General features: G+C 44.5%; 1 protein-coding gene across 2 annotated transcripts; it reads left to right on the forward strand.

Moving 5' to 3' along the window:
* Positions 1 to 863: 863 nt before the first annotated feature.
* LOC143585620 (E3 ubiquitin-protein ligase RSL1-like) lies at positions 864 to 13,490 on the forward strand. 2 transcript variants are annotated; one of them, XM_077067379.1, is made up of 3 exons: positions 864 to 991; positions 11,920 to 12,746; positions 13,220 to 13,490. In XM_077067379.1, the coding sequence occupies exons 2-3, from the start codon at positions 11,938 to 11,940 to the stop codon at positions 13,293 to 13,295; spliced, it is 885 nt and encodes a 294-aa protein (XP_076923494.1). In that variant the 5' UTR covers positions 864 to 991; positions 11,920 to 11,937; the 3' UTR covers positions 13,296 to 13,490. The 2 variants fall into 2 exon arrangements, with proteins under 2 accessions (XP_076923494.1, XP_076923493.1); XM_077067378.1 differs by having other exon boundaries at positions 909 to 991; positions 11,860 to 12,746.
* The last annotated feature ends 273 nt before the right edge of the window (positions 13,491 to 13,763 follow it).

Raw genomic sequence — 13,763 nt, forward strand, 5'->3', positions numbered from 1 at the left:
ACAAGAGAATCAGAATCATCGAAGTGTTGAGAAACTTTGTATGCATTAATGAAGTTTGAACAAGTTTGTCCACGAATCATACGAAACTATCATTCCGTTAAGAGTATGTATGTTGTCTTGTATGTTTGTTACTAAGTACGCAAGGTGTAGAGACGTCGCCTTCTTCTTCTTGTGATCTCCGGATAATTCAGCACCCGATTTCTTGAGAGTGTCGCCCATGGTAGGCAACCGATCGAAATCGGGTGTAAAAGAAAAAACGATACAAGCGATTACAGTTTCAGATTTTAGGCCATAATTTCATAAAAATGTTTATGGTATCTAAATACTTGATTGATTGTTATTTAAAAAACCAAACCCCATTATATAAAAGATAATACAAAGAGATAATTACTATTACTAATATATATAAAAGAGAAGTTTGGTGTCGCAAGTGCTTGGGCCACTTGGCGGCACCGAACTGGTCCGTGAGTTTTGTTTTTTAGTTCACTCACCGTAACGAATGTAACGAAAACCGACCGAACGCCAAAATGTTTTAGTTTCGGTATCATAATAAACATAACGAAAACCGATCGAATTCCCCTAGACTCACCGCCTCAACTCATGGGATAGATAATAGTCGGGCTTTACCAGCGCTCGAGTTTTACCGACCAATGCTACCACATTGGTCCACCTCAGTTTCTATAGTTTTTTGTTTTAGTTCCGGTACAATAATGCACGTCAGCGAAATCGACCAAATTCGCATCAACTTACCGGCTCAACGCTTGGGTTTTACCAACGTCCCAATATTTATCTTTTAAAATATAAATAATAGCTTCTTTATGAGAAGGATAAAAAGTAAAGGTATTAAAATCATCATATCCAATTGAATGCCTTAATAATCTAATAATAATAATAATAATAATAATAATAATAATAATAATAAGCGTTATAAAGTGAGAAGACTGAGGTCGTTCTAGGGTTTCTTCCGATCGCTATAATCCGCCGTTAACAGGTAACTCATTTCTTTTGTTTCGATTTGATTGTAAAGAAAAGGGCTTTTTTTAATTTGATTGAAACTAATATTACTGTAAAATAAATTTGTATCAATAATTAAAGTTATTACCTTCTTGAGTTTGTTTGAATCAATGAACAAAAGGTAAGTAAGGATACGGCTGTGCACGGTTCGGTTCGGTTTGGTTATTCGGTTCTGAAGAAACACTAATCGGACCCCGGGCAGATTACGGGTAACCTGGAGGTTAGATAGATGTTTCCCACGAGGGGTTAGACCCGGCAAAGATGGTTCTTCTGATAACCTGCAAAACAGACACCGTGAGCTCGTCACTGAGAAGGGGGGGGTTCCTCCTTGTGACCACCCTCCGGCGTGAGAATCAGACTAGATTGCTCTTGAATATAAATGTATATTAAGAGATTGCTAGAGCAGATATCAGGTATAATATGTAATACAAGATAGTATATGATGATAATGTGATAAGATGAGATGATCATACCATTTGGGGTATTTATAGCCGAAGGTAGGTTTCCAAGGAGGTGTGGCCGGCTGAATAGTATTCCTGTTCTACCAACTGTGGCCTACGCACGTGCCATGCTGGTAGTTGGTGGGTAGGCAGCGGCTGACAGTGACCAGGCCTGCTGTGTACTATTCCTTTTCCACCAACTGCCGGCTATGCACGTGGTATGACAGGAGTTGGTGAGTAGGCAGCGGCTAATAGTGACATACAGTACAAGAGCATGCTGCTCGCCATACTGTTGTCAGTGAGCTGTCGTATCTTTGGTCAGATCTTTTGCCCATACCTCGTCAGGTACAGTACAGAAGATCTTTCAGTATCGTACGGACTGGCTCATTTAGGCGGGAGTATTCCCCTCCCGCCTTTGTGCGGGACTGTTCCCGGCTTGCTCATTCCTTCTTCAGGTGACTACTGAATTATTATAAGTTAAGCCTTGTGCGTGTAGCCATGCTGCGCGGGTAGCCTTCCCTGATGGCTGGTATCCGTAACTGCGGGAACAGGCGGAGTACTTGGAAACCATTGGGAGGCGTTTCCTGCGGGGACAGCTTGCGTACTGCGCGTAAGGACGTCACGTCTCTGAGCGTGGTGGGTCCTGCTGATCCAGTTGGTTTCTGCGCAGACGTCCCTTTAAGTTAAGTCTTGCGGGTTCAACCGCGCAGACGTCCGTTAAGGAGTCTTGCGGGTTCAAATGCGCAGACGTCCCTTTTCAAGGTGAGTCTTGCGGGTCCAACTGGGCTCTGCTGGGACCTACCTCTTCAAGTCCCCCCAGTCCAATGTTCTTCTCATGAATGTTTAATAAAGTGAGGTGAACTTTTGGACTTAAGCAAAGGGTTTTTGAAAAGGGTTTAGTTTTAAGGTTTTCCATGGGGATTCTTCCCGCGGAAGTCCTAATGTCACGCAGAATTTCCCACTGTTCTGCTTGATCTTTGGGTATGATGCGGGTAGGTCTGTAACTTCCTCGCAAGTCAGGAGCGTTGAGTACCTCTTGTGTAGATTCTCCATGAGGTTTTGGTAGTTTTGAACATAGTGATCAATTATGCTTAAACCACCAATTCCATCTTGAAGCTTCAAACAATATTGTTCTCGACATTCCCGCTATGCGGGGATGTTATTCCCGTTTCCGCAAGCATGGCCCAGAAGATCCTTCTTGGTTTCATTTCCCTGCGGAGTGCTAGGTATGTGAAGGGTTTTGCCTTGACACTGTACCCGCACTCGTCTTATAGTTACTTTACTTCCAAGGTATTCCTGGCGTCAATTCCCTGCAGGTGCTAGGTATGTGAAGGGTTTTGCCTTAACACTGTACCCGCACCCGTCTTATAGTTACTTGGTTGCCAAGGTAAGGGGTATATTCCCGCTTACTTTTGAATCTTTGAGACTTGCGTTATAAACGTTACATGAATTGCGCATGCATATTTTAGTTTATTTTAGCAATTTTCCCAGTGCTTTGGATAAGTTAACCGTTCGACGCGCAGTTGTCAATAGGTTCGGTTTCCTCTTATGATTTGTGCGGTTAGGACCGGCACTTTCATTTAGTGGAATGACCAAAGTTTACCTATGACTGACCTGCGTGAAGGTTTGCCGTTTTTTGGGTTTATGCGGGTTTTGCCGCCTTCCCCACGCAACGACTTTCCTCGTAATTATGCGGTGAAGACCGGCATATCCGTGTGGAAAGTTTATAAGTATAAATGTAAAATCATCAGCGTCAATGTTCTAAGGAGAATCATTTCCATTAGAAGTGGCTCTGGGCCTTTACAAATTTGGAATTGATCTACATGTAACATTTGCGTAATTGAGCTCCGTTCCATGTTCTTGGGACGGGAGTGCCATCGAGCCTTTCGAGCCGGTATGCGCCCTTTCCCAGCACTTGTTTGATAACGTACGGACCTTCCCAGACAGGGGTCAGCTTTCCTGGGCGATCTTGGTTCGAAGCCTCGTTGTTACGCAATATGTAGTCTCCTACATTGAAGTTGCAGAGTTTTACCCGCAGTGTTGTAGTACTTTTGCATTTGTCGTTTGTAGTTCTCTTCACGCATTGCGGCTAAGTCTCTGCGTTCCTCGGTTAGCATAAGGTCTAACCGTCTTTCCGCATTATTGTCCTCTGGTTGAATCATGACCCTTGGTGAGGGTAAACCAATTTCGACCGGGACCATGGCTTCAGTGCCATAAGTGAGGCTGAACGGGGTTTCTCCCGTACTTGCCTTTTTCATCGTTCTGTGTGCCCAAAGTACGTGTGGAACTTCGTCCACCCAGCCGGATCTGTGTTCCAATAGTCTTCTCTTTATGCCGTCGACGATGCTCGTATTTGCTCTTTCTACCTCACCATTACCCTGCGGGTCGCCACCGAGGTAAAGGTGTGGGTGATTTGAAGTTCTTTAAGCCACTGTTGTAGCTTTTTGTCAGCAAAGTTGGTGCCGTTATCGCTCACCAAATTCTGTGGAAGCCCGAAACGACAAATGATAAATTCCCAAATGAATTTTTTGATATGTTTTGCGGTTGTTTGGGCTAAGGGTTTTGCCTCTATCCACTTGGTGAAGTAGTCGATGGCGACCACTAGAAACTGGACGTTCCCTGCTGCTGTGGGGAATGGGCCTGTCACGTCGATGGCCCATTTCTGAAATGGCCATGCAGAGGTGACTGGAACAAGTTCATTCTTCGGGCGATGCGTTTTGGGTGCGTAGAGCTGACAAGACCTGCACTTTCTGATGTACGCCAGCGCATCCGTATGCATCCCCGGCCAAAAGTATCCCGCGTTGTTTAGCTTAGCTACAACTGCGCGTGGACCTGCATGTATCCCACAGATGCCTTCGTGTACTTCCCTTAGGAGGTAGTTGGCATCTTGGTCGTCAACGCATCTGAGGAGGGGGCCAAGAAAGTTACGTCTGTAAAGGATGTCATCGATGAGTTGATAGTTCAGTGCTTTACAGCGTAGTTTTCTTGCCTTTGTTTTTGACTCTGGTAGTATGTCCGCCGCAAGGTAATTATTATTGGTGTCATCCACGTTTCTGTGCCGGTTTGGATGAGACAGACTTCCTTGTGTGGGACTGATGGTGCTCCAAGGAGTTCAATGCGGATGTCCTTTCCCAAGTGAGTGAAAGCTAATGACGCAAGCTTGCTTAACGCATCCGCAGATTTGTTTTCGCTACGCTTGACGTGTATGACTTTACAATCGTTAAATCGCGCATGAGGGTTTTTGCTTGAGCGAGGTACAGGGCCATTGTGTCGTTTACGGCCGTGTACGTCCCGTTTATCTGATTGGCAACTAACATGGAATCCACATGGGCTTCCAAGTTCTTTACTCCCATTTTACGCGCAATCCTCAACCCGGCCAAGAATGCTTCATACTCAGCTTCGTTATTCGTACTTGGGAAGTCTAGTCGAATAGCGTAAGTGTATTCTTGGCCTGCTGGGTTGGTAAGTTTTAACCCTGCGCCTGAGCCCTCGCTGCTGGCCGTTCCATCAGTGTAAAGTCGCCAGACTTCATCGATGTCTAGTGCTGGAGAGGGTTGAGCCTTGTCCTGGCACTCTTTCTCCCGCGATGCGGGGACTTCGGCAATAAAGTCGGCCAAGACCTGGCCTTTTATAGCTGGCCTTGGCTTGTATTTTATCGCGTATTCTCCCAATTCTATTGCCCATTTGGCTAGGCGTCCCGAAAGTTCGGGTTTGCCTAAAACGTTTGCAAGTTTGAAGTTGGTGAGAATAGTGATTGGGTGACCTTGGAAATATCGTCTTAGTCTGCGTGAAGCCTGTACAAGTGCTAAGACTAATTTTTCCAGGGTAGAGTACCGAGTTTCGACGTCTGTTAGGAGACGACTAACATAGTAGATTGGCATCTGGATGCCTTTTCGCTCGACTAACAGGACGGCCCCGGTTGCTCTATCTGTGGCGGAGAGGTATAGGATTAATTCCTCTCCCGCTTCTGGTGCTGTGAGCGTTGGGAGTTTGATCAAGCGTGACCGAATTTCCTGAAAAGCTGCTTCCGCTTCTGGTGTCCAGCGGAAGTGCGTTTTCTTTAGACAGTTTCTCAGCGTCGACACGAATGGGAACGACCTATCCGCATGATTTGCCAAGAAGCGGTTAAGTGCGACTAAGCGTCCGTTCAGTGTCTGAGCTTGCTTGATGGTAGTAGGTGATTCCATTTTGATAATGGCTTCGACCTTTTCAGGGTTCGCTCTGAAGCCATCTTTTGTAACAATGACTCCTAAGAACTTCCCTTCTTCCATCCCAAAGGAACACTTGCTCAGGTTGAGCTTCATGTTTATCCTTCTGAGTGTGTTGAATGTTTCTTCGATGTCTTTCAACATCGCTTCTGGGTCAAGGCTTTTAATGACCAGGTCATCCATGTATACTTCCAAGCTCCTCCCAATTTGGGCATGAAACTCTTTGTCCATCAGGCGTTGGTATGTGGACCCGGCATTCTTAAGTCCAAATGGCATCATTTGATAACAGAATGTGCCATCGGGCGTCCGAAATGCGGTTTTGTCCTGATCGTCAACGGCCATGTGGATTTGATGGTACCCTTTATACGCATCAAGGAAGCATTTAAGGCGAAACGGTGATAACGAATCTACCTTAAGATCAATTTCGGGTAACGGGTAACAATCTTTGGGGCATGCTTTGTTCAAGTCTTTGAAATCTATGCACATGCGCCATTGCTTGTTAGACTTCGGTACCATAACGGGATTTGCAACCCAAGTTTGATATCTACTAACGCGTACGATGCCCGTGTCAAGGAGTTCCTTGACTTGGGTTCTACACGCGTTAGCTTGTTCCGCCCCCATTACTCTACGCTTTTGTATGACTGGCGTAAAAGCCTGGTCACACTTGAGCTTATGCTCTGCTTTACTTCGAGGTACACCAGTCATGTCTGCTGGTTTCCATGCGAAGATGTCAGCATTTTTTTGTAGTAAGCGTTTGAGTAATGTGCGCGTAGGATCAGTTATTGTTGGGCCAATGGTAACCGCCTGGTCGGGGTATTTGCCATTAAAAGCCCATTCTTCTGGTTCGGTGATGGTGGGTTTAGCCATCTTTGGTTTGGGTGTTGAGACAGATGCGATGCATACCTGGGGAATACCGGTGACCATCGCCACGCCCTCAGCTGTTGGCCATCCCATCATGCCGTGGACTGAAGATACTACGGCATTGAATCTTGCCATCCCGTCTCTCCCGAAGAGAATGTCGTACGTGTGGTGTGGCTTCCTCATTACGACAAAGTCCACATCCTCTGTGCGGGAGTGTTTTCCGTCTGTGAGAGTGACGGGGAAAGATAGGATACCCAGAGGGGTGTTCGTAGCTGCCGTCGAACCCTTCCATCGAGGCGTAGACCGTTTCCAAGCGTTCCTTGTCTTCATCATCTAGCTTGTCGAAGAACTGCCTGTACATAACTGTTGACGAGGCACCGTTGTCAACAAGAGTGCGGGAAGTGATGTAGTGCCCCAGCTGGGTTTTGATGACGATAGGGCCTTCTTTGCTGGGTCCTCCTGGCACTCGCGGGAAGCGCACCTCAGCTTCTTTCCATGCGCATGGTTCTGTCGTCCGTCTTTTTCTTCCTCTGATGTTACCACGAACCATGTGAATGTTGATGTCAACGGGCTTTCGTCCGTTGCTTTTGTATCGGTTGTCATTCTTCCCTCTATTCCTGATTGACGCTACCAGGTGTGTAAGTTTGCCCTCCTTGACGAATGTTTCGATAATATCCCTCAAAGATGAACACTTCTCAGTGGTGTGACCCTTTGTGCGTGGAAGTCACAGTATTTGCTCTGATCCGCGTCAGGTCGTTGTCGGACCGTTTGAGCTTTTGGCCAAGGGAGTTTCTCAGTGGCAAATATCTCCGTGACGCTTTTGGTGAGGGGCGTCCACCTGGGGTGTTGGCTTGATGGGTGTGTATTACCCCTTCCGCCTAATAGGGAGCGAGAACTGGATGAGGTGTCAAAGTTTACCCTTGACTGCCACATGCTTGGCTTCCTCCTTTTGTTTTGTCAGGCGGTCTGGACGTTGTTTTCTCTAGTCCTCTGCGTGTAGAGGTTTGTAATCTGGGGCAGATTCCCACCCAGTTGCTTCTCCGTTTCGGCAAAGCGCTTGGCTGCCGTCATGATGGCATCCCATGTGGATGGCATGACATCTTTACCCGTCAACGTGCGGATAAGCTCTGGATATTCGGCGCCTTGGATGAAAGCGGCGAGAACAAGGTCTTCGCTTATAACGCCCAGACTCAATTTTTTCGAGTTAAAGCGAGTGATGAAGTCTAGTAAAGGTTCATCCTTATCTCTAACGCAGTTGAGGATCGTCCACTGTTCTTCAATATATTTCCTCTGTTGACTGAAGTGTTGGCTGAACTTGTGTTGGAAGTCCGCCCAATCATAGATGTGGTGGACCGGTAAACGGTCAAACCACGCTCTAGCCGCTCCCACCAGTGTCATCTGGAACATATAACACCACGTGGGTTCCGTCCAGTTGCTGACGGTTGCCCCCGCTATGAATCTGTTTAGGTGATCATCTGGGTCGGATATACCATCATAAGTGCCGATGTTGGGCATCTGCTTGGCACTTTTCGGGGCGATTGCTTCCGCAATGTCCCTTGCAAACTTGGATGTTCCCGCGTTTGCAGCAGTTGGTCTGAAGGTTTTGGAGAAGTCACGTGGGTTTCCCCCCGCGTTCCTTTGTTTGAAGGTTTCTCCGAAATTCCTTCTCGTTTGGAAGTCCGTTTCCTTACGCTTCCCTTTCGCCCTAAGGCGAGGGTTTGCGTCGGTGTCGGATTCCTCCCGATCATCGTCCGAGGACTCGCACTCACTGCTCATGTTGAGTTGTTGTCGAGTGCTTCCAAATTCGTCAGCCTGTTGGACGGAACGCAAGCGTTCGTCCAACTCAGCTTGGAATTCCTTCTGACGTGCCTCCGCCCACGCTTTAACTTGTTCAAGTGTTTGGCGGGGGAGTCTCGTCTGTTGTCCTTCCGCCTGGGTATTACTGAATCCCAGGGGATGGTTGTTTACTGCACTTGCCCCAGCTTGGGTAACTGGGGTAGTGTTCGTAAAATTTACTGCACTTGCCCCGGCTTGGGTAACCGAGGTAGTGTTCGTAAATACTGTGTAGTCGCCGGTATTCCCCCCAGTAGCTGGGGTTGTGGTTACCGGAGTTTCTTTAACCATCTTTCCAGAAGTTTGAAAAAACTGAAAAGAAATGAAGTTCTAGCTTTTAAGCACGGATGGCGCCAATGAAGAAACACTAATCGGACCCCGGGCAGATTACGGGTAACCTGGGGGTTAGATAGATGTTTCCCACGAGGGGTTAGACCCGGCAAAGATGGTTCTTCTGATAACCTGCAAAACAGACACCGTGAGCTCGTCACTGAGAAGGGGGGGGGTTCCTCCTTGTGACCACCCTCCGGCGTGAGAATCAGACTAGATTGCTCTTGAATATAAATGTATATTAAGAGATTGCTAGAGCAGATATCAGGTATAATATGTAATACAAGATAGTATATGATGATAATGTGATAAGATGAGATGATCATACCATTTGGGGTATTTATAGCCGAAGGTAGGTTTCCAAGGAGGTGTGGCCGGCTGAATAGTATTCCTGTTCTACCAACTGTGGCCTACGCACGTGCCATGCTGGTAGTTGGTGGGTAGGCAGCGGCTGACAGTGACCAGGCCTGCTGTGTACTATTCCTTTTCCACCAACTGCCGGCTATGCACGTGGTATGACAGGAGTTGGTGAGTAGGCAGCGGCTAATAGTGACATACAGTACAAGAGCATGCTGCTCGCCATACTGTTGTCAGTGAGCTGTCGTATCTTTGGTCAGATCTTTTGCCCATACCTCGTCAGGTACAGTACAGAAGATCTTTCAGTATCGTACGGACTGGCTCATTTGGGCGGGAGTATTCCCCCTCCCGCCTTTGTGCGGGACTGTTCCCGGCTTGCTCATTCCTTCTTCAGGTGACTATTGAATTATTATGAGTTAAGCCTTGTGCGTGTAGCCATGCTGCGCGGGTAGCCTTCCCTGATGGCTGGTATCCGTAACTGCGGGAACAGGCGGAGTACTTGGAAACCATTGGGAGGCGTTTCCTGCGGGGACAGCTTGCGTACTGCGTAAGGACGTCATGTCTCTGAGCGTGGTGGGTCCTGCTGATCCAGTTGGTTTCTGCGCAGACGTCCCTTTAAGTTAAGTCTTGCGGGTTCAACCGCGCAGACGTCCGTTAAGGAGTCTTGCGGGTTCAAATGCGCAGACGTCCCTTTTCAAGGTGAGTCTTGCGGGTCCAATTGGGCTCTGCTGGGACCTACCTCTTCAGGTTCGGTTCTGTTTTTTAGAAATGAGTAACTGAACCGAAGCCGAAATTTCGGTTTTTCAAAAAAAACAAAAAAAAACCGTCGGTTAATGTTTCGGTTCGGTTTTTTCGGTTTGGTTTTTTCGGTTAATTCGGTTTCGGTTTTTTCGGTTTTCTGCTCACCCCTAAGTAAGGATGTGTGTTGCTAACAATGGGTAATGGGTAGTTAAGCCGTCACATCACTGCCACGTAGATATTAAAAAAAAACGTAAAAAGATGTGATCGGTTGTTAGTGGGGTGGACCCACTTTATTATTTGTGTTTCTGGCACCCGTAAATTTGAATCAACCTTTAAAACGAACGATTTAACAAATATAAACAAGGGAATGTGTATTTAACTACGGGACATTTGTTCGTGTACAAAAAATTGTTTTCATGGCCCTTCATTTGTTAAATGGACGAATATGAATGATTGAACAAGTATAAATAACGAACACTCTTGAAAGTAATGAACTAACGGGCCATTTGTTCATGTTCGTGCATTTGATTAAAAGAACGAGAAATTGTTTCATGTTTGTTCGTTTGTTAAATGAGCCAACATAAACAGATATATGTAATCATCAAAGGATCTCAAATATGTAAATCAAACTGCTATAAATTCATATTTGATTTTTTAGATTTTCTAGATTTTTTTGCTTCTTTTGGTTTATCACTAACCTTTTTATAAGATTTACCTAAAATAAGTCGGATTTACTTTATTTACTCTAATCCCGCTGTATAATTATCGAACTTTATGGCTTATGAATTCCACAAAGCTTGAAGAACGAGCTTAGTAAAGTTTTTTGGTTTTTTATTTTTAATTTTTTTGTCAGCTGTTGTGGTTTACCAACAATGTTTTAACCTGAAACATGTTAAAATAGTTTTTCTAAACATTGAAACAGGTTGGATTTAACCAGAAACTTGTCAAAACAGGTTTTTTAAAGCTTGAAATGGGTTCGTGTTTTAACCAGAAAAGTGTCGAAACGGTTTTCCTAAAGGTTGAAACAGGGTGATTTTTAAACTAGAAACATGTCAAAGCGGTTTTCCTAAAGGTTGAACAAGCTGTTGTTTTAACCAGAAAGATGTTTTAAACACGCTGAACAAGCTGCTATTTCAACCAGAAACAAGTTTTAAGGTTGAACAATATGGTTATAAAAAGATTAAATTATGTGGATCATTTGAGCTTTTTCTTTTTGTTACTTTTTGAACTTTTGGTTTTTAAGTCGTAAACATTTTGGTTTTGGATAATTTTAGGGTTTTAAACTTATGATATTGGATAATTTTTGGTATTTGAACTATGTTATTTAAGTTTTGGAATGCATAATATATTTTTTATTTTTTTAATTAAATGAGCTTTTTTTTTCTCGGGCCCTTGCTTTTGTTGCGCCTAGCTAGGGTTGTAAATGAACCGAACTTTCAGCGAACCGTTCGGCCTTAAGTTCGTTCACGTTCGTTTGTTTAGTAAATGAACGAACACAAACAATAAATTATGTTCGTTTAGTTAAATGAACGAACATGAACAAAGGTTGCGTTTGCTCATTTGTGTTTGTGAGCGGTCGGTAACGTGTTCATTAATGTTCGTTTACGTTCATTTGTTTATGTTTGTTCGTTAATGGTCTACTTTTTAAAGTCTTGCTTTATCTAACAACAAATCTAACGTGTGCTTCATTGGCATAATCAGAATAAAACTGCCGATTGAGGTTTGATCATGTTTATGATTATTACTTTCTCAAGTGCTTAACTAATATTTAATTAAGGTTATTGTCTCTAATGTTTTGGATTAATAATGCTGTTTTTCTTAAGTAGTACATGTTCGTTTGCGTTTTTGAACTGTTTGTGAACATGTTCAATTCCTTAACGAACAAACATGGACAACATTTTCAGTTCTGTTAGCGTTCGTGAACAAGCTTAATGTTAAACGAATGAATGAACATGAACAAGGCTTCGTTCAGTTTAGTTCAGTTCACTTACAGCCCTACGCCTAGCACATTAATAACTATGGCGGGACATTTGTTCATGTATTAAATGAACAACAATTTGTTTTCATGTTTTCAGCATCCTGTTTACCTGACTATATAGCCTCTGTTTCATGTGTCCATTCGACCCGAACCTTAGCAAATACACAAGTGCAACATGGCTAGCAGTTCTACCTGTCAACTTCACAATATTGACCTTGTGGACGAGTCATACTTTTTAGCCCTTCATGATGATGATGAAGTCATCCCCATTTCTGATGAGAAATATGTAGAAGAACTCCAACTTCAAGAAGCGCTAATATCCAGCTCGTTATCACTAACCGCCTCTTGTTCATCATCAGTGACCGCTTCAATCGCCTCGTGTTCATCATCCAGCCAACCACCCATAACAATAATCCAACCACCTCAACCGCCACAAAACATATGTGCCATATGCATGGACACAAAACCACAACCCGAAATGTTCCAAAACACAAAAGACTGCACCCATGATTTCTGCACTGACTGCATCCGTGCATACATAGCCGCCAAAATAAAAGAAAACATTACCGCGGTCAAGTGTCCCGACCCGACGTGTGACAGGGTGATTGGGCCACAAGACTGCGGAACCATTGTTCCAAAAGAGGTGTTGGAAAGATGGGAGGATATTTTGTGCGAGTCTCTGATTATGTCATCTGAGAAGTTTTACTGCCCGTTTAAGGATTGCTCGGCTATGATGGTGGACGATGGTGGTGTCGTCGTGACGGTGTCAGAGTGTCCGAGCTGTAACCGGTTGTTTTGCGCGCAGTGTAAGGTGGTGTGGCATTGTGGGATGAGTTGTGAAGAGTTTGAGTTGTGGAAGAAGGGTGAGTTAGGTGGAGATGACAATATGTTGATTAATCTTGCTAAGGATAAGAAGTGGATGAGGTGCTCAAATTGCAAGTTTTTTGTGGAGAGAGTTGATGGTTGCTTGCATATGTCATGCAGGTAGGTGTTTATTATTAAATATTTATTTATAATTAAATGAATACGCCCTGCTTGCGGTGCGCGCATATAATGTATATATGTGTGAACCCTCGGGTGGGCGAAAGTAAAATTGCACTAATTTGACGTTATTCTTTTTCTAATCTCGTGAAAATAACGTTAAAAGTGGCGGAAGGTTAATCAGGCATCATGTGGTGGCGTTGATAGCCGAAAGACAAGGGCACATGCATCAATTAGCCGGTGTCCTGATGATTGAGTGCTATGTGCCTTATGTCCAAGGCTTGATGCAAAACTACTATCGAGCCGGGGGTCTCACCGGAAGCAGCCTCTCTATCCCTATGGGGTAGAGGTAAGGCTGCCTACATCTTACCTCCTCAGACCCTACCATAGCATTGCTATTGGTGGGATATACTGAGTACGATGATGATAATTAAATGAATGTTTAGTGTTTATTGATGTTGTGTTTTTGGTTGTAGGTGTGGGCATGAGTTTTGTTATGGGTGTGGAGAGGCATATGTTTCTACTCATGTGTGCGCAGCGGGTCGAGTTTAATCTGATACATCATGTCTTAATAGCTCTGCTTGAGTTTAAAGTTTGCGACTTGTTTTTGTTTTTTTTTTTTGTACTTGCCAACTCTCTTTGTTTTGTAAAGCTAAGAGTGGAACTATGTGAGTGAATATTATGGAGCTGACCTGGTACATACAAGAATGAAACTTTGAAGATTCCTAAGCAAATAACCGAATTGACCCAACCATAACCGAAATAACCGAATGAAAAGGTTAAGCCATAATGGATTACCAAGAAATGTTGTTTCCTTATCTCACTATAGTAGAGGTGCACAAAAAAACCGGTTTTGAAACCTAACCGGAACCGGTTCCAGTTTCTACCCGGTTGGCCCAATACCCGGTTTGGGTATTTTTGTACCCGAAAATCATACCCGGTTCTACTATTTGTATGTCCCCATCGGTTCCAACCCGGTTCCTACCCGGTTCTTAATTGTAACCGGTTCGGTTCCTATCC

This window comes from Bidens hawaiensis, unplaced genomic scaffold, assembly GCF_021521415.1.
Source record: "Bidens hawaiensis isolate Kalapana, Puna unplaced genomic scaffold, B.hawaiensis_p1.1 tig00033913_1, whole genome shotgun sequence".
In the NCBI taxonomy this organism is placed as follows: Eukaryota; Viridiplantae; Streptophyta; class Magnoliopsida; order Asterales; family Asteraceae; genus Bidens; species Bidens hawaiensis.